This window comes from Beta vulgaris, chromosome 1 (assembly GCF_026745355.1).
Source record: "Beta vulgaris subsp. vulgaris cultivar EL10 chromosome 1, EL10.2, whole genome shotgun sequence".
In the NCBI taxonomy this organism is placed as follows: Eukaryota; Viridiplantae; Streptophyta; class Magnoliopsida; order Caryophyllales; family Amaranthaceae; genus Beta; species Beta vulgaris.
Window position 1 is genome coordinate 57,891,649 of NC_079202.1, and position 21,152 is coordinate 57,912,800.

At 35.9% G+C, this 21,152-nt stretch overlaps 2 protein-coding genes across 4 annotated transcripts; both read right to left on the minus strand.

Annotated features, from left to right (window-relative positions):
- Positions 1-1,096: 1,096 nt before the first annotated feature.
- On the minus strand, positions 1,097-8,139 carry LOC104888460 (E3 ubiquitin-protein ligase At1g12760). The gene is made up of 5 exons (XM_010673453.4): positions 7,146-8,139; positions 3,324-3,443; positions 3,102-3,234; positions 2,849-3,013; positions 1,097-1,849 (listed from the first exon to the last, which is right to left on the minus strand). Exons 1-5 carry the CDS (start codon positions 7,769-7,771, stop codon positions 1,679-1,681), a joined length of 1,215 nt encoding a protein of 404 aa, XP_010671755.1. The 5' UTR covers positions 7,772-8,139; the 3' UTR covers positions 1,097-1,678.
- A 2,551-nt stretch (positions 8,140-10,690) lies between these two features.
- On the minus strand, positions 10,691-20,413 carry LOC104888449 (shaggy-related protein kinase theta). Of its 3 annotated transcripts, none has more exons than XM_057395156.1 (13): positions 20,308-20,413; positions 15,938-16,192; positions 15,533-15,625; positions 14,799-14,858; positions 14,420-14,692; positions 14,252-14,326; positions 13,613-13,669; positions 13,398-13,538; positions 11,924-11,974; positions 11,730-11,825; positions 11,500-11,583; positions 11,289-11,391; positions 10,691-11,209 (listed from the first exon to the last, which is right to left on the minus strand). In XM_057395156.1, the coding sequence occupies exons 2-13, from the start codon at positions 16,067-16,069 to the stop codon at positions 11,148-11,150; spliced, it is 1,227 nt and encodes a 408-aa protein (XP_057251139.1). In that variant the 5' UTR covers positions 16,070-16,192; positions 20,308-20,413; the 3' UTR covers positions 10,691-11,147. The 3 variants fall into 3 exon arrangements, with proteins under 3 accessions (XP_057251139.1, XP_010671733.1, XP_010671741.1); XM_010673431.4 differs by having other exon boundaries at positions 19,991-20,407; XM_010673439.4 differs by lacking the exon at positions 15,938-16,192 and having other exon boundaries at positions 19,991-20,405.
- Positions 20,414-21,152: the final 739 nt, after the last annotated feature.

Sequence of the window (21,152 nt, forward strand, 5' to 3'; positions counted from 1 at the left end):
AATAAATTAAATAGAATTTGTGAATAAACCATTGCAACTTACGAGTATATAGAAATTGGGGAAGTATAAGTTATTGGACTCTGTGAAATAAATAACTACTTCAACAAATTTACTAGTGCATTTTTCCAGTGAAATTTCTTACATTTGACGGATACATACCAATAAAAACCTTGTTTACTGATAAATATACATATTTTCATGATGTTCCTTCAGTACCAGAATGTTTAATTTAGAGTGCTGATAAATTGTAATGGTAATCAATTGCAATTGCTATATACTACTCCCCTCCCTTTGATATTTTTCACAGTTCAATTAAATTAGAGACTAGCACGAATATTAAAGAGAAAAAGAAATAGACAAAATGACTGACTTGATGTTGATCCAACATATAGAAAATTATATTTACTCGACGAAAATAATATATATTTAACTTTTAAATCATACTTCTAAAGTTAGTAAGTACTTATAAAAATATAGTACTCCATAGTCCATATGTAAACAATTAAATATAGCATATATTCTAATCGATAATATATAATTTCCCGTTTCCATAAGAGTCTCGCTAAGAAACCAACTATTAGGTAACCTAATAGGACGCAAATTTTGATAGTGCACTAATCTCAGGAATGCCTACAATTTGCTCCTTTTATGGACTTCTAAAGTATTTCATCGTTTGTTAGTTGCCTAACCAGTTAGGCAAATTGTTCTCTTTTCTTTCCACAATATTTGTACCATGGTTGTCCGAATTATCGAGAAAAAGGAAAGTTTTGATTTCTTAATTTGTAATGAAACTCAATAGGCCAATGTGTTTCGGGTACTTGGGAAAACAAATGGAAGGACCTTTGAGCCAATGTTATATTACATTCGTTTTCTTAATACATGCACTAATTTTTTTTTTTTACAATAGAACAAAAGATAAGCATAGAAAACGTTGTAATTACTTTTCTTATCCATTTGACTAAATAGTTAAAAGGAGAGAGAGATTATTTATTAGTACTACCGTATTATGAAACTTAACTAAATAAAAAATGGATCATGTATTATGTAACGTTCCAGAGTCGAAAATGGTGCATGTATTATGTAACGTTCCAGAGTCGAAAATGGTGCATGTATTAAATAAGAAATGGCGGCTTAGTATATGTAGACCTTTGACCCACAATAATTTCCAACAAGATAGAATCCATGTCAATGTCAAGCATGACGAGGAGTACAACTATACAAGCTGGATAGGAAGTTGAAAGTTCCTAACTTCTTGGCTATTGCTGACATTGACTGAACACGTTTCACAAGTTATCTGAAAGTCTACTTTACAAAGAGCTCCAAACTCTGCACACACAAGCTTTTTTACAAGGATGCTTTGTATATGAATGAGGGATAGATATGGGGATGAAATGTTAAATGTTGATTCAACCCAGTTAGAATTTCTGATGATATAACAAGCGAAACAGCTTCCATCTACACAGAGATAAGAACTTACAAAACCATGTACATCTCTCAGAAGCAAAACAAGAAATTTTACACGCACGACAGAACGCATTTTGCAGTGGAGCAGCTTGAGCAAGAGAATTTGTTGTCGAGTACAGAATTCCAATATGAATATGTACGAAGCACACAAAGAAAGAGTGAAACAAGGAATTACAGACGCTATTTGATCTGGAGCCACGAGAAAGTGACCTATCTATACTTCTTCACAGCTTTGGCTACCCTTGAGTATGTTGTATTTGCAAAGGGGGCAGGTAGCGTTGAGGTGTAGCCATTTGTCTATGCAAGCACAGTGGAAATTGTGCTGACACGGAAGTTCCCGTAGATCACTCCCATCCTCATACGATGAAAGGCATATCACACACTCCTAAGGGATAAATAAAGAATAGGAATTCACACAACTTTAGTCCATGGACAAATGCATCAATATATACAATTTATATGCCAGAGACTCCTCAAACATCTAACTGAGACACAAGAGGAGCAAAGAAGTTATCTCCCTTTTCACAAGAGCTTGGCCAAGGGTTCCAGCCATACAAAGACTCCCTCCCTTTCATATAATTATCCAAGGGTCTCAATGACCCGACATTAAGGCCTTAAAAAAGGTAACTTTCAAGAAAATCAATTTTATTCAATAAAAAGCAGTTTCGAAGAGAAAATTAATAACATGCATAAGAGATAGCAATACGGAATCAGCAAAAGCAAGTTTCCGTCCGTGAAAAACATTTTAATTCAATAAGAAACATTTATGATCTGCAGAAATCAGTTCCCCCCAGTGAGAGAGTATTACAACGTATTTCTGACAGAACATTACTTATATAGTCGAGACCCAATGAGGAGGATTTACGTGCATATTTTTTATTTTTTGTACTAAATTTGCATATTACAACTTTGGAATTGTGAATATATGCTCTAGAAAAATAAGATGCACATTCAGTTATAAAAAGCCGCATAATTAGTACAAAAAATATGCACATTTAGTTCAAAAAATATACAAAATAAAACATCCTTCTCATCCAATGAGAATGCTCTTTATATGAGAACGTGAGAACAATGGAACATCAATCCATTTAAATGAAAATGTAATCCTTTCTCAAAATATTGCATGGTAAGTTCTTTTTCCTGAAAAAGCAATTCTTTTGGAAGATTGGCCCAACAAGGAAAGAAAATGGTTACATTTTATTCAAAATGGATAACACATTAATTAGAAAGGATTACTAGAGTGTAATCACGTTCTCATATAAGGATTGTTCTAATTGAAGCCCAACCCTATATATGTATACCACCCCCAGAAAAACAATCAACGATTTTGTAGCTTTATATCTACTGCAATATCAAAGTTCTTGCAAGTTCTTAGCAAACTCACCGCATCTTCCGCGGAAAGAGTATGCTCAATAGGTGGGTCAGTGCCGCACTGAGTCATAATTCCACCAAATGATTCTTGGATATCACCGCTTTTTTTATCAGTTTGACCTAGGCTCCTGAACTTGTACTTTGGCAGCCGATCAATATCCTCTCTAGTAGCTCCTTCCTATAAGTAGGATACATACAATGATGTGAGAAAACTACGCTGACACATGCTAAGGATTGATAGATATGAGAATGTAGAAGTAACCTACTTGATCTGCTACAGCATATAGGATTGCAATGATACATGGAAGACAACAGCATACAGCTATACCGATAATGCAAGCCACCACAACGCAGATAACAACAAAGAACACATCAAATGCCAGAAATGATATAGTGAGCCTGTGAAAACAATGCTGTATGAGTAAAACTGAAAAAATGGAAAGGTTGTTGATAGTAAGACAATCAGGGTAACACCACAAAAAAATTACCAGTAAAGCTTTGGCGCATCATCTGCCAAAGTTGGCCCACCAGACGATACCCAATAGAATCCAATGATCCACCAAATGAATGAGAACATTGTGTTCGCCGACTCCAGATGTTTTGCAACGCTGCCAAAGCAAATTGTGTAAATGCAAAAACAATAGACACTAGTTCAAAAATCTATAAACTCAACCAAATCAAATATAGTACAGTGTTACCAATCATCTCAAAACCTTCCCCTGGTGGTATTCTAAAAACGAACCGAGATAGGTCACATAATTCTTGCAGTCTAGTTTAACAAGATAATCGGCAAATTACAGTGACGGAATGTACCATACACTAGTACAGCCAGTTCACCAAATAAAGATACTAATGAAGACGTGTTGCCTATACTCAAATTAAAAGAGGTCAGAAAAAATATGATGTTTGCGTTCACTCGGCCTCACATCTGACAAAGTGTCGCAGAAATGTAAAAGTGAGTAACTGGTAGAGTTGATTCCCATTTATGTTTCAAAGGATGTGAATATAGAACCCTTTTCACTGAGAAAATAATATTCACGAGAAAGCATAAATTTTGAACAATATCCAATAATGAGTGTAATGAGTGCATATATAAAGAACTACTAAATACAGTGTAGCCAGTCACCATCTGTACTCAGGGAAAAGACAAAAGCCAGTATGATAATAACACAGATACAAAAATGCTCGGAAAAAGGAAGGGGAAATGGAATATTAGAACAGGTATACATAAAAGGGAACAAGGGTTGATCCATTATTTCCATTCTCTTCATTATGGGGATTGAGGAGGGAGCTCCAGAACTGTGAAACGGAACTACTTTAAATTAGCCTCCTTAACTTATAGATGTACTCGTGAATAAAAGTTTTTGACTTACCAATAGCATGTGAATGTAGAAGTATATGGCATTGCAACATATATAAACAATGAAAAGCTTGTACTTTTGCACCTGAAATCAGTACCTAAATGGCTACATGTCATCTAATTCCTATATATTTTTTTAGTTGCACCATTTGCTTATTCACGTAATCCAACACACTTCTTTGAACATTCATATCTCTAATTGCGTATAAGTAAAAATTATAAAAAATTGGTATTTGAAATCCTCTCATTAAGATAAATCTAACAAGACCACTTGACTATGTTTTCTCTTATATAATGGTGAGAGAATATAGTCAAAGTTGCTTGATTAATAGTGACCAACAGTGAAATGGTGCAACTAAAAAATACGAAGTACATATAAATTCCTATACTATTCAATCTCCCTTTATCAATGTGTTGTCCACCAAATTGGTCCTAACAAACAGAGCATAGCTTTACATACTCTCATCTTAAACTTCCATTCAATATACACAAAATAACCATCCAACCAGTAAACAAGGCATTCACAATAGATGATCAAATAACAAGTCATATGATCCATGTCTAGAACTTGCTCCTGTACTTCATTGAGGCATTTGGTTGGGCTTCCTTCTATTCACTGAGCAATGGATTCAGTGTGTTCTCCTGTTATTTCAGTGAAATACTTTGTCAACTTCTCCCTTGATTGATATCCCCCCCCCCCAACCCATCCTTCTACACGAAATCAAAATTCAACTAATTAGGAGAAACACCAAAGATTCCTCCTCTCTACCCCCCAACGGCCAACTCCATAAAGAAAATGGAATTGGTAAATCTACAAGCCTACAATGCAATATAGGGATAGCCAAACCACCAAATCACCAATTAGACGAGTGCACATCGCCCTACTGACACAGACATGCTGCTGTCAAAAGCCCAAACCAGATGACAGTATGTCACATGAGCCACTCAGCAGTTCCCCGCTCAAGCTTCATAATCACCAACACCCCCACGAAAAGGTTACATCTACCAGTTCTAAATCATCATGCCTGCCATGCTGCCCTTCATCAGTGAACCAGCTGATGTTTGCCTCACCATCAAAATAACTATTCTAGCTGCTCTGCTTGAAACTGTCATCATGAGCTCTGAGACCATACTTATGGCTTACATGTGTTAGATCTAAGAATAGAGGGACAGATTATGGCCATGACAAGTGTAGATTTCACAGCTTGATCACCCCAAAGGAAGAAAACAATAGCAAGAGGAGAATGACAAAAAACAGTAAAAATGCACTGGTCAAATGGGAGAAGCTGATTTTGCTGACACTGTTTGATCCACCATTGGGCTCTTATTCAAAATCACGGGACTTGTATGATGTCTAGAATGTAAAGTAATCTGGAGATGATAGATGGAGGGTCGCTAGGTATGGTGTGAGGATAAGACAATAAGAGGAGAGAATGGCAGGGGAACATCAGAGGTTTTTTCATTTTTTTCGTTTTTTAGGTTGCTTAACTTTGAATCTATGTATAGATTCACCCCCAAGAATTTTAATTGATAACATACCTAAAATAACTCCCAGATGATATTTGGCATAGAATCTCAACTCGAGCAAAAACCCGCAGGCCACAAAATTAGATAGACTCGATGTCCAGGAAAAAACCAGAACTGATTACCTGACAAGTAAACCGGCTTTAAATTTACATCTAAAGACTTCCGATTTTGAGCTCACAGCAGCTGACAAATACTGTAAATATATGACCAAACACCATTTAAGTTCAGGCATCGAGGGTGAAATGACTATACTCAATAGCGACTTGCATGGAGTATAAGGAGTAGAATTATCAAAATTTGTTCTAGTAGCACAAATGCACTTGCTTAAGCCAAAAAAATGTTTGCATACTCTGTAGACAGCAAAGGCAGTGAGCAGACTGAGCACAAGCTGTAAACTTCTTAATTCCAATAATTAACATTTACCAACAAATCCTACTTCCTCAAAAAATTGTGCAACTTTGCTTAATAACATAATCCCAAGGTTTAAGATGGCACCTCACATAAATCTTTAAGAAGTTCATATACTTTTAAAAAAACATGGAGTCCCACTCAAATTTTTTTCATATCTACATTCTTCTCCTTAGAAATCTCACAACATCCACCCTTCCGTTCCATATCCTCCAATTAAAGGTTTCCACAAATATTCAAACTGCACCAGACTAAGCTACTAATGTAATGTCAAACAAACAAAAATATGCACTTGCTACAAAATTTCAGTGAGCTCTATCATGCCCATAACCTTACAAGAAAGTTGTGTCAGGAAATAATAGTCACAACTCACGTATGCAGTATACTAATTTGAAATGTCTAGTAAAAGCCAGTACTGATCCTAGAATGGCAATGGTTTTAAATCAAACTTCCAACAATGACCCTCCTTAGATATAAAGGGGCTCTTCATATGCTTAGTTGACACAACCTTACAGCAAAATGAGGAAAGAATTCACATTAGCACAGTTTTTCGAAAAATTGTCCTAACATATGTTATATCCTCAAAGCCTAGATGGTGCCCATGCTAGTACATAGAGAAATGGTGCGCAAATATACATTAATAACAAGCCAAATGTACATGGATAACAAGCCGAATGAACACATGTACATGGATACCTAGCCAAATACACACAAATGTACATCTCTATTAGGACATGTTCATTGGTATCTGTCTATGTGTTCATAATCTAATCCTTCATGTTTATCATGGGTATGGTTCTCATCATACGAACGCATGTATGTACTAATTTGGCATATTTCCTTCGTTGCACATAACCTAAAAACCTAAAGACTAGTACATGGAAATAACGCACACGAATCTCGAGTTCCACCATTCCAAATCACATCTTCTCATTTTTCTACCATCTTATTCTTTAAGAGTAATTATATAGACATGAAGATTATAAACATAAAAACATTTCTAAATTAATTGTACCTAGTGTTATCCTCATCCTGGTGACGCTCAGCAACAAACTCCAAGGGTTCATCTTCTAAGCTCGCTGAAGAACTCGAATTCGACCTCGAATTCACATAACTCGACCGATTAGAGCCAGAATTAGAATTCAGATTCAAATTAGAACCCGAACTCGGTCCAATACCAACACTCCACGCACTAGACGACCCTAAGCTAGGCCTCATAATCTCTCTCCTCCTCTTAAACTCCACACAAACACAAACCATATGCAAGATACACTGAAATCCATATCCAACAAGCCACAACCTCAAAGGAACCTGCGTTTTCTCATCACCGCTTACAATCATCATAACGATTGCGACAAAAACAAAGATTGTGTTCCAAAGAAGGTCAAGAACAACAATAGGAGTAGAGTAAGCCCAATCACTTTGACGCTCTTCGATTTGTTGCGCAGCAGATTCTCTCACCATTACCGACTGTTCCGATATTACTCGCCGGCTGTTCGCACTGCGGAGAAACCTCGCGGCGCCACGTAACCCTGCTCGACCGGAAATTCGCCGACTACGTGACCGGAAAGATCGTTCTCCGGTAGGTGACGACAGAGGAACGAGAAGAGGAGCTGAATTGTCGACATCGGTGGTAGACATGGTGGTTTTAGCCTTTTAGGAAGATAGAGAAATTCGGCGTGAAATTGAATTTCACCAGTGGAAAAATTAGGGTTTTTCGACGGAATTTTTAGGAGGAGAGAGAAAATGAAGCCATAGATGGCGTGGATTGAGGAGAGAGAAAGTTGAATTCTAGGGATTTTGGAGGTGATTGATGATGATGATGATGACGACGATGAAGGAGAAGAGGATTTTGTGTGTTTTCAGTTGATGAGTTGAAAATGTACTCAACTTGGTGGAGGAAAAATGGAGTGGATTTTAGGTGTTTTTTTTTTTTTTGACCTTTTTTATTCTATGTTAACAAAGTTTTGAAAAGTCGTAAAGGAAAGAAATTGTGGGTTGCATTATGTAAAACCCGCGAGTTTTCTAGGAGGTTTGGCCGACGGCTGAATTAGAGGTCATCATTTTGGCTCGGTCCGCGAGCCCGGCCCGGCTTGTTTTAGAGTGATCATTTTGGCAAGGTCCATCCGTATATTTTTTTGGCTTTGGGCAAGCAAACGACCTTTTAGTCTATTTTTTTGGCCCGGCCTATTTTGGCCCGCAAAAGCCCGCTAATTTAGGCCCGAAATAGCGGGCTTTGGACACAAAAATTCGGCCCGGCCCAACCAATGGGCAAAATTTTTGACCCCGGCCCGGCCCGACCGATGATCACCTCTAGGTTGAATGGCTGATCCATACTTTCGAAAAGTCATAGAGGCATTATTTGTGGATTTTGTTTCTATAATATTTTTTTCAACTCTTGAAATCAATTTATTAAGTGAAATATTTGTCACACTTTAACTATGTTAAGAGTATAAAAATATTGTGTTTACAGATGATTAATTCAATTACAAAAATTCTTAAAAGAAACGGTCTAATTTTTGGAGAGGAGAAAGATAGAGAGAAAGAAAACAAAAGAGCCTCATTTGAACATATGATAGGAGAGAGATAGAGAGAAGTTATTACTCAAAATAAAAGTGTAACATCTAATTTGAAATTTCCTTGAATAGAAAGTGTAACATGTAAAAATAACGGAGGAAGTATAAAAAATAGAACTAGTCACTAAATGGATTAAATTAGTCACCAAGAGAAATTAACCTAGTCACTATTGGGCTAATTCTCTTTTTAATATTGAGCTTATCATTGTCTAATTTTAATTTAAAAGTAGCGGTCTCCAAACTCAATTAATGATTTTGATGCGTGTGTCATTTCTTGATTTAATGATAGGGTAAATGCATATCAATTTGATAGGCAATTAGCCCATTTTATAGGTGATTCTAAACGAGCATTTTGAAAATTGTTTAGATGTAGGTGCCGTTTTTGGAACATATGATTTCATATAGAATTTAAAACGTTATAATCTTGATGCACTTATATTTTTAGGACGAGAAAGAATTATTAAGTAGATGCATAAGTACATGTTAAAATATGTTTCAGGAATTTTGTCCTCAAGGACAAAGCTTTGGTTGAACGAGTATGATTCATTTCTTGTAAAAAAGAATGTGTCTCATGAAATATGTGTAAATTAAAGTCTTCCATAATGCTTCCAGAAGAATTTAGAACTAAGGGCTCTCGTGATCGCATAAAGAGCATATAAGAATTTGCAAAATTACACTCAAAATAAAAAAGAATTTGCAAAATACATGTATGTTAGCAAATTGACGCTACATATATAATTAAATTGGTTCAAACATCTTGAAAGTACAAAAAAAAAACAGTTCTATTTATTCTATAAATAACAAAGTTATTTGACTTACAATTAAATGGTATCGATACTCTCTACCTCTTTGTTACATTTCCTATTGTGATACATACATCTATCATATAAATACTTTTTCGATTCCTAATTTGTTGTCCTTTTAGAGTTGGACACTCATATTAAATTATGTATATACGTGTACATATATAATGTAGAATTTTGGGTGAATAGAATAAAAATTAATGTAATAAGAAAAAGACTGAATGCACGAACTTACATCATATAAAAGTAGAGAGTGTGAAAATTTTTGAGTTAGTGAAAGGACCTACATTACATAGGGTTATGGAGTGGATTTTCCAATTCTAGAATAGTTATTTTAATGACAGAGGAATATAATACATAAGCTATTAAAGATAAACTATATCCAAAATTATCCTATTTTACTCTCACATATTTTTTTCTTATCCATATGAGCCACGAAGACAGTACAAAGAAGGGGAGAAGGGATTCGAACCTGCAACCTATCGTTCACAGCACCTCAATATTAACCACTAGGCCAAGACATCCTTGGTAAAAAAAAACCTGAGACACATCGTTTACGACACCTCAATTTTACTCTTTCCTATATGATTGCATTTCCATTCATATTATATAATAAATTATTCCTAAAGAAATTGGACATAACAACTTATGTGATTGGGATTTTCTCGTGAATTAATTTCATAACGTTTTTTTTTCCAAATTTTGATACCATATATCTTGATTTCATAATTGTTAATCTAATGGCCTCCGTATCTTCTCCGCACATGGGAGTGTACAAATATACACTCGTTTGCAGATTGGACAGCAGCTTATGTTACCCATGTGCCATGCTCGCAAGCCAGAAAACTGATTCGATCTACTACACAACAATTTGGACAACAAACAACTGAACAAGTACACTCCTAATTCGCAAATGCTAAAATTAACTAGGGGCGCATCCTTTCAAGTGTCACGCCTCTAGGTCGGACCCTGTACAAGGGCAGCCTAAAGGTTATTCGTCTTACCCAAAAAAAAAATTATAATAGAGACGGTAATGTAGAAAATTTCGTCAAGATGCTACATTCTTTTTATCACAACTCTCCCTATAAATTTCACAGATAGGGACAGTCCCGTGTTATTTCATCAAAATTCACGGAGGTTACAGATAAATTGACCATAAAAAGGGAATCACGCAGAAAAAGTGAAAGCTTAAACTTCTTCTCCAAAACACCTCATAATAATGCACAAAAGTGACAATAACTTACAGGTAGCCTAATAATGGCAAAGAGTTGTCTAGTCTCCATGAAAGTGTTGATGGCCAGAGATAACCAAGGACTAGATACAAAAACATACACAATTACACATGCCAATTCACCATAATTGGAGAGGCGCCGTAACTTTGGAAATATTGCTAAAAAACCTCCATTGCCACACATATCTCACTCTTAAAAACTTGATACTTCCCCAATCACTCGGTCAAAGAAAACAGTCTCAGTTATTAACATATGCTGATCTGCCTAGCAAAGTGTTCATTCTGGATATCTGTGTAAATCGGGGAACGATAATGACAAGCTTCAAGAGCACCCACAGTTGGACATATTAGCAAATCAAGGGGAAAATATCCATAGCCGGGGGACGCAACCATTGCCTTGGAAATTTTTACTTCTTTGTGGGGTCAAGGGTGAGACGCGCACGTAATTCGGGTGTCGCATGAGCCAGCTCTGAAATACATGACTTGGTTGTTGAGGAAAAAAGGAGGATGATATTACCAAATGGTGGAAATATAGGGCACAAGCTTACCTTCAGGTGTGAAGTTGAATAGAGGAGGAAGAGGTCTGCCATTAGGTAAGCATGCATTTGGATCTCGGAGATCATCGAAGAAATGATGTGCACAAGCCTCCAGCTAAGAGAACATCAGAAATAAGAGTCAGAACCCATAAATTATTATCATAATCAGGAATGAAGATACTGCAAATAAGGTTACTAAAAGAGAAAGGAGAGAGATTCTCACAGCTGTACATCGAAGCTTTGGTGAATATTGGAGCAATCTTGATACAATATCTACCGCTTCAGCGGGCATACGCTTGTGAAACACCTGGAATAAGATACTGCTTAGACGTGAAACAGCCAAAACAACAGACACAAGATTGCTAGTGAACAAAGTAAAACATAAATTCTAAGATATGTGCACATATCACACATGTGTAAGTGTGTTGAAAGAGAGACAGGAGCTAACAAAACCTTGTGCCATGGATGAGCCTTGATCTGCGGAAACTTAAACTCACTGTAATTCGGATTCATACACTTTATTTCTTCTCTAGTCGGTGTTCCCAGAATCTGACATACCACAGCAAAACAATGTGAATGTATGTTAAGATCAAAATGCAGAATGATAATAACACAAGTATTGAATTGCAAATTTTTTGAAGGCATACCTTAATAATCTCCACCAGTTGATCAACACCACTTTCACCAGGAAACAATGGCTGCACATGATTTCAAACTCAGCCCCCATGATATATGAGAAAAGCCACCACAATCATATATTATCAAAAAAAATCTGATAGAGAATATATTATTATTTTACTTGATTGTAAACCATCAAAACAGTCGCCTTGGTTTTACTCCATAAAGCCAGTTATTATAGATGATAACGCCAAATTAATGAAAAACAAAAGATGCTCAAGTGAGAGTTATACAAGAATAGCTTCCCCAGTTTGAGACATATTTGACTTGGTCTTGGTAACTAATTGTTTTGGTAATTTTACAAGCTGGAAGTACCAACATAGAATCAAGTAGGTACCAAAATTTTCATTTCGGTACAAAGTAAGAGTCTGATTTGTTATCAGTTTAACTTTGATTTCATGCTAAAATATTGTTGGAGTCTCCAAAATACTCCAACAATTAGAAGCCAATCGCAGCTTTTTGACTTGCACATAGGAAAGTTGAGATTCAAACTACACGTGATTAATGCTTAACATGTCTTTCCACAAAATGTTAACCCCTACTTTCAGAAGCCACGGGCTTTGGATTTGAGTGCATAAGTCATCCTTTTTCATCTAGCAATTCTACACAGTAACTTCACAAAGCGTTTTCAGAATCTCTAATCAACTTTTGACAGCTTGACCACATAACTATTATGAGATTGCCATATCCCCAGGCCATGTAATGGTTTAAACGAAATGCAAACATTATTCTTGAAGCATTTACTTCACCTGAAGCATACACATTTTGTCCAGTATTTACTTTTTAGACGTGAAAGTTTGTTTTCCAGTTAGTACTTAGCCAAAGTCCAAATCCAATGCAATAATGCAGTTTCTGGATCCATAGTCCAAGTCCAACTGAATTTCGACCCAATCCAAACCCATCCGAATCGATTTTTGAAAATAATACGGCTTGTTCGGCTAATTTGGATCACAAGGTCCTAATATTTGACCCCATTCTGAATATCCAATATTCAGAAATAAAAATGACCTAATACAGATTTGACCTTGGGGCTTGGAGTCTATCCAAATAACTTTTACCCTACGAGCATCTTACAAGTTACATGGGAGTTAACGTTCTTCACATAGGTCAGAATTAAAACGGGGAACTTTCATGGGGTAACCATTTATCCACGTAGATAATTTCCATTTTTTATAGAGATAATTACCAACCCTGCAATTTTTTATAGCTCCATGCACTTGAATAATATTTAGGAAAAAAGAGAGGAAATCCAGCTTAAGAAAAATTGATATGTGTAAGCATGGCTTCTTGCATCAACAAACACCTTGGAAAGTATGCAAACTATGTCCATCCAAGTTTAATCAGCAAGAACACACAAGGAGAGGATGAGAGACTCACGAAGACAGAGCTCAATGCAAAATCTAGTAGCGGATATGGAATAAAATTTAATATTGCAAGACAAACCTGTCCTAGGAGAAGTTCGGCCATTACACAACCCACAGACCACATATCAATTGCAGTTGTATACTCAGTAGCTCCAAAGATCAGTTCCGGAGCCCGATAATATCGGGAACATATGTATGAAATGTTGGGCTCACCTGGAACCTATAGTTGAAAATCCAACTTAAATCCAGCAAGATCAAAAGAAAACTTTTACCAGCAGTGTAATAAAGGCATACCAACATCTTTGCACTTCCAAAATCACAGAGCTTTACTTGATGAGTATGTGGATTAACCTGCAGAGACCATGAACAAGATCTTAGAGGATAAATATTATTATAGAAGTAAATTCCAATGAGATACATCAAATTATCAATCATTAACAATTCTTGCTAAGACAACAGACCAAAGGGAACCTATGCAGCAAAAAACAACATTGAGGTCTGGTCAGACCAGCTGTACAAAAGTTAAATTTAACTAGCCTTTTCCCGAATACCTTGAACATTCCTAACCCCCTTTTCTGAAAGAATGTGCCAAATGGACCTTGAGTATTTTCTTAACTAGTAAACCAAGGCCATAGCAATTAAACACCCTCCTCCCAATAACATATGTTTATATGATTGGAGGTGAAGGCGCGACATGGCAATGCCACATAATACTCGAACCTTTAGCCTCCCTGTTGCATAATGATGCTCCTAGTCCTAATCGATAGATCATCTCTTGATTCTTCACTAATGACACTGAGAAAAAGGGGTACTTGTATGGTACACTTGCTTATTATTTTACGTGCAGGAAAATGATGACAGAGACTTCATCAAAAAAAAGGAAGTCTATTTGCACTATACTCTGATTCACAAGAAAACCCAACAAAAACTCACTAGTATATTCTGGGGCTTGATGTCACGATGGCAAACACCTATAACATTGTGTAAATAATTGAGGGATCGACAAATCTGCAAAAGATGACATATTTGAAACATCAATAAGAGAAGCCAAAAGTTGTGAGGGTACATCAAAATTTAACATCAGATATCAGTCAAGTTCACCTGGTAGGTATACAGTTGCACATAGATCGTTGGCATGTGCTGATTCATCCTACTATGCTGTTTCAAAACACGGTAAATAGTTTCAGGAACATACTCTAGGACGAGGTTAAGGTACACCTCATCCTTCTCGGTCGTCGAATAGAAACAATGCTTCAGTAGAACAACATTTGGATGCTCTAGTAAGCGCATGATAGAAAGTTCCCTGTTCTTGTATCGCTTATCTTGCAACACCTTTTTAATTGCAACTTGCTCACCATTTTCCAAGCACTTGGCCTAGTATTTGTATTAGGTTTCAGACATAAGAGAAAGGAGAAAATAAATCAGTATCTAGTGCTATTGTAAAAGCCAAATGTCATCAACAGATTAGTGATCCAATTACCTGAAAGACTACACCAAATGATCCAGTACCAACGACACGTTCCGCCATGTAAGAAACAGTCTGGGACAATCAAAAGTAAACTCATAAACAATAACAGTCATGTAATCTTGCAAACTAAGTAGAACCCAAAGAAAAACAAACATAGATCTCTAAAGCATGAAAGCCTGAGCAGTTCAATACCATTACTACTCAGCTCAAGATAAACAGGACCCCTCTAAATCCCATGATGTATTGATACGCAGGAAAGCAGCCCCAACATTAACTCGGCCAGTTAATCCCAAACAAAAGTATCGACAAGCAAACAAATTTTAAATGTTGCCAATGATCAAGTAAACAATAGATTCTACCCAAAAGCTTGTTCAAAGCAGTTATTTTCTCTTCATTCGTGATGCATAACAAAAATCAAAAACACATGGGATAATATAATTATGTTCTACTTTATTTACTCCAAACAATATAGTTACATTACTTTGTGCAGCACCTAACTTAGGCAGGAAAAATTGCAAACACTTTCCAAGGTCATCCTCCCTAACTGGACACACTTGCAGCAATAAATTTGAAAACCAATAAGAGTTTCAAAATTCAAATTTATTTTGAAAAAATTAGAGCGGAAAGGGGGAGGAGAAGGAAGTAGACAAACAAAATAAGTAACCATTGCTGATAGGCCTTAGCCTTAATTAACAAAATAAATCAATACTGGCATAAATAAAATAAAAAAGTATTGAGAAAAAGACCTGCTTTGGCTGCCCATTTCTGCCACCCATTGTAGTTGTAATTATCTGCCCAGCTTCAGTACCGCTGCCACTCACAAAAGCAGCTTCCATGTCCTAAATATTGCCAACATAAATAAGAGTTAATGCTTCCATCAGAAGTATCTGAAGATGAGAACAGAATATTCAGAAATACAAGATTTTAAAGACTATTAGGCCCATAGTCAACTAGCTCATTTATAATCAACATGCAAAAGTTCAAGGATTATTTATAAGGTTATAACCATAATGCCAAGATATCAGGCGGGAAAGTCATATACTAAATTCCTCTATTACAGAGCTTCAACTCGGAACTGGTATTCCAGTAACCAATAATGCGAGCAAAAACCTATGCCCAGTTCACGAAAACCTAATTGCCTTCAAAGTTACCTTATCATCACCTTTATCTGCTTTGTTTTCCTGGATTTTCATTCCATGCATTTCTGTAGGAAGCTTATCATAATCAGCTTTCTGCGTCCTATCAATAGAACTCACATCAGATGTACTTGAAATTTGCTCCATGGATGTTGAAGCCACATGTTGCTCTACTTCTGTAGTACATCTCTCATCAGGGTGTGATTCATCTGTGAAACTTCCTTCTGTTTCTTGCTCAACTTTGGCCCTCTTGGTGCTACAGTCCCCGCCCTAAATAAACATAGATTGCACTTTGCAATGAAACTAAAATGATATGTAAAGGCTCGACACTTCATCACAATCCATTAGATAGGAACCAAACTCCATATCTGCGCTATTTCTTATAGAGCTTATCAAATTACATGGTCAAGGAGAGGCTCAAAAGAAGATGAAGATGGAAATTCACCACATCACAATTGAGGACAGATCTTGGTCATTTATTGGATAAGTGTTAGGATCCCTATTATACCAGTTGACATGCCTTTACCAAATAAAACCATCACTTCAAGGAAACAATATATACAGCAAATTAGTGTCTACGCCCAACTTCTAAATAACTGCCATTCGACCAAACAATTATCATGCAATCATATCCAGCCTCAAAAGAATCTTCCTTTTAGTCATTTTCCCAATGAATTCTTGCACGGTGATTAATCTCAAGTACGTCAGCTTGTTAAACTTTTCAGTAAGATACACAGGCCTCTTCGACAAAAGAAACATTCAAACCCAATTAGCCAGCGAAATATTCAAAAGCAAAAGGCAATGCGACAACAGGCAGAATATAGAACGTAATGTCTCAGCTCAAGCGATAAGTTCTCAACACAGGCCTTCTTCTTTCACAATGGGCTGCCTACTGAGTACTGACCATGATAGTGCATAACTTTTCAGAATACTCCAGGTCTTCATTAATCATTATAAATAAATAATACTTCAGGATGATAGAGAGTTTAATCATTTCTTGACGTCCATAGGTTTTATCCTAGTGATTTAACATATACATTTCAGAATATGAAAAACTACAGAAGAACCAAAAGCAACACTATTCTACCCAAACACTGAGGAAGTCGAGAAACACCCACAGGCCATTTCTAAGGTTCACAGAAAAACAGGTTAAACACAACCAATAACGGAGACAGAAGAGTTTTAGAGACAGGCAGACCAGGAATGACAACAGCAAGACGAAGGAGAACAGGTTCTATCAATGACGGCTGATACTCTCGTTGCGATGTTGGATTAGAAACAGATAATAGAGCGAAAGAGATGAAAATGCAAAACTAAATGTGCAGGCAGAGATAACTCAGCAACACAGCAAATAGGTGTCAAAGAGAGAAGAGTGGCAATCACAAGAATTGTAGCTTTCAGCTTCCATGGAATATCATCATGTAATTTCTTCAAAAGCCAATAACATTACATCATACAATCTCATCATCCTTCAAAGTTTACTTTATTCACTCTTATAGTATATCCTTTCATCTATTGAAATAGGATTTTATCCTCGATGCAGATTCACAATCCCAAATTTAAATGGCACTAAAGAAGAGCAGCATAAATTTCCTTCCTGAACATTCTAACTAGACAGCTACAACTTTACTTATTCACTCTATATAGCATTCCTTTCATCTGTTGAATAGGATTTCATCCTCGATGCATATTCACAATCCCAAATCTAAATGGCTCTAAAGAAGAGCAGCTTAAATATCCTGGACATTCTAACAAGACAGCTACAGCTTATTCCTAAATGTATGTCAGTAATACGAGGAATGACAACAGCAAGACGAAGGAGAACAGGTTCTATCAATGACGGCTGATACTCTCGTTGCGATGTTGGATTAGAAACAGATAATAGAGCGGAAGAGATGAAAATGCAAAACTAAATGTGCAGGCAGAGATAACTCAGCAACACAGCAAATAGGTGTCAAAGAGAGAAGAGTGGCAAGCACAAGAATTGTAGCTTTCAGCTTCCATGGAATATCATCATGTAATTTCTTCAAAAGCCAATAACATTACATCATACAATCTCATCATCCTTCAAAGTTTACTTTATTCACTCTTATAGTATATCCTTTCATCATGATTTTATACTGGCAGATTCACAATCCCAAATTTAAATGGCACTAAAGAAGAGCAGCATAAATTTCCTTCCTGAACATTCTAACTAGACAGCTACAACTTTACTTATTCACTCTATATAGTATATCCTTTCATCTGTTGAAATAGGATTTCATCCTCGATGCATATTCACAATCCCAAATCTAAATGGCTCTAAAGAAGAGCAGCTTAAATATCCTGGACATTCTAACAAGACAGCTACAGCTTATTCCTAAATGTATGTCAGTATATTTATAGCCAAGAGAGTCGAGTCATCTCTTTCCATTAACTACAAAAAAAGTCTTCCTTACTTTTTGATATTGAACCAAAGATAAATATTGCTAAAATAAGAAGATCTCGAAGTAATTTGGCCATTTCCAATGAGCCAAAAGATTCTGTATTCTGAGCTTCTTTCATATATTGAAGTAGCAGATGATCATTGTATTTAGAATCAAAGGATAGCTGGAAATAGCCCCTATGTTATCACAAAGGTCAAGTCATGTTCTGGGCATTGCCTATATGAGCAATTACAACAAACCCTGAAACCCAAATTACATCCTCAAACAGTTCAAATTCTCATCTCAAATCCCCACTCCTTGTCCATATATTATTCACCTCAAATCAACGTGAAGAAAGAAAAATTCTTATCAAGCTGAAAACAACAGAACTCAATACGAGGATATAAGTAACACCATATACAAGCTCCCATCTCCTCTAGAACATACCATATAGCTACAAAACCACTAAAGCTCGCAACTCAAAGACAAAACCCAGGCGTAAGAAATGATGATAATCCAGTAGGCAATCTAATCAATAAATTTAGAACCAAAGCGCAAAGTGTGAATACATATACTGGTTAGAGCTACAGCCTGCAGCAGATGGAATGCTTAGGACACTCCAAGGCTTGAGCACGCAATAGCAGTCAGAGGCTGAAGAATATCACAGACTTGTCTACTAAATTTCGCAAGAATGAACAGGGAAGACGGACAACGCTGGAGAACTCAGTTTGGAAGGTAACGAAGATAAGGTTTCATTTCAATAAATAACATGATTATAGACATATTGACCATAAATGACATGAATAGCAAAACTCTTCCAGCTAAAATCCATTGCTTTAGAAACAGTCGTGATAGGAGAATTACTAGGTGACCCTGAGAGCATAAGGAAACAATCCAAATGAGGAAACAACCTTAGTAAAAAGTTACTGGTGTCACATCAATGACCTCCTGAAATTGATGTTGTATTTCCTAAACTGACATCAATAATCAAACCCATGGAACCCAAAATCATTAGATTCGATACATATCCATCTTCTCATATCGAAACATATTGCAAATACCTTAGTAAAAACCCCAGCATTACATTATCAATATGTTACCTAAACTATTCATATGGTTATCTCTATAGATCCTCACATATGTTCACAATTATCTAGACATAAGAAAGAAACTTCTCCCAAATAAAACAACACTAAAATGTATTACGAACTCGCCGAAACTAATGTACATACATAACCCTCAACAAACAACCCGAAACATAATATAAAGCTGCCATATTACTTTCCAAATAGAAACTCAAGATAAAATTTAATCAATGACATAATCACTCAACAAAAAAATCGATTAATAAGTAAATACATTATAAAAATTAATAATAATAATGATAATAGAATATACTATAAGCTACAATCTTCCACATTACAACAGAAAATCCTCTTAAATATCGATATCAAATCCTTTATCCAAAATAAGCAATAATCTGAAATTCATCCAAGCACAAATGCCTAAAATCCCTCTTTTAATTTCTCAAAAATTCCAACATTTCCATGCACATTGAACATTACAATAAAATAAATCACAAAATCATATAAATTACAAACAAAAAAAGAAAAAAAATCCATAAAATCAACAAAAATTAAAGAGAGATAAAAAAAAAACATACGGGATCAGAGATAGAAGTGCGACCAGACGCAATGCTTTTAAGACGACGCATCACATTCATCGTTGTTTCCTTTCTCTCTCTTCCCCTCCTTTTCTCCCTCACAACATTCAATTTCAATTTAATTTCACAAAAAAAAACCAAAAAAAAACCCTAGAAATTCAAATTTCCAGAAAAGAAGAAGAATAAGAGAGAGAGAGAAAGAAATTATCTTTCTCCTTTCTCTCTCCTCTACAAATTCCGAAGAAAAAAAATAATATCCCCAAAAAAAACACCAGAAAAATTAAATTTAATTAAGCTTGTTTCTTTCTCTCTCTTACCTCCAAAAATGGAAGAAAGCTTTCTCTCTCTAAAAAATTTGGGGGTTTTGATTTTCTCTCTCCTCTGGCATGGTCAAACCTCCAATCATGGCTAGCCTCAACTGTTTAAATTCACCTGATGAGTCTTCAATTTTCTTTCGTACTTCTGCTAACTCAGTCAAACTTTAGCTTCTTTACCGTTGGATTGGTTTTAGGAACTGAATGATCTAACGGTCCAGAATTGTTTACTTTTTGATGTTATTTTTTTATAGGGTGGAGATGATGTGTGTGATAATTAGAGTAGTACAAAGTGAGGGTTTTTATGGGAATAAAAATATTTGAAAAGACAAAGGACTTGGGTCTAATGGTACAGTTTGTCTTGCAGCTCGCCTACTTTTAAATTAAAACTAGTGATTAGGCTCGACTTATGTCCTGGATAAGAAAAAATTTCATTTATTAATATAATACTTTATGATAATAACACTAAATACAACGTGATCTAGTGGTTAAGACTTTAGTATATGTACTTGAGGTTTTGAGATCAAACCCCTATGCTACTAGGAAGAGCGCCACGTGACACAATTTCTTGTTTATGGACCCCTTTTAATATATTTGTATAGATTAGGTTATGATAATTTCAATATTAAACAGAGGATAATCTCAATAGAAGTTAGGTTCGGTGACTAGCTTAATCCATTTAGTAACTAATCCTATTTTTATATTAAAACTAGACCGTCTTTTTTAATAATTTTTGTTAATGGTATCGCTTCCTATCTCGCATATGAGAAAGATCAAGGTATTGCGTGTTAGGCTTATGGATGAGTGTTCTACGCGAGGCAGTCAAGAGGAAAATTCTTCTTACAAGT

Coding starts and splice junctions, on each gene's coding strand:
- LOC104888460 (XM_010673453.4), bottom strand. CDS start 7,771: ATGTCTACCACCGATGTCGACAATTCAGCTCCTCTTCTCGTTCCTCTG. Junction 3,235..3,323: donor GATGCGCCAAAGCTTTACTG/GTAATTTTTTTG, acceptor TTGTTTTCACAG/GCTCACTATATCATTTCTGG. Junction 3,014..3,101: donor TATATGCTGTAGCAGATCAA/GTAGGTTACTTC, acceptor TCCTACTTATAG/GAAGGAGCTACTAGAGAGGA.
- LOC104888449 (XM_010673431.4), bottom strand. CDS start 20,050: ATGAATGTGATGCGTCGTCTTAAAAGCATTGCGTCTGGTCGCACTTCT. Junction 13,670..14,251: donor TCAAGCCCCAGAATATACTA/GTGAGTTTTTGT, acceptor TGGTCTCTGCAG/GTTAATCCACATACTCATCA. Junction 11,584..11,729: donor AGGCTCATCCATGGCACAAG/GTTTTGTTAGCT, acceptor ATCTTATTCCAG/GTGTTTCACAAGCGTATGCC.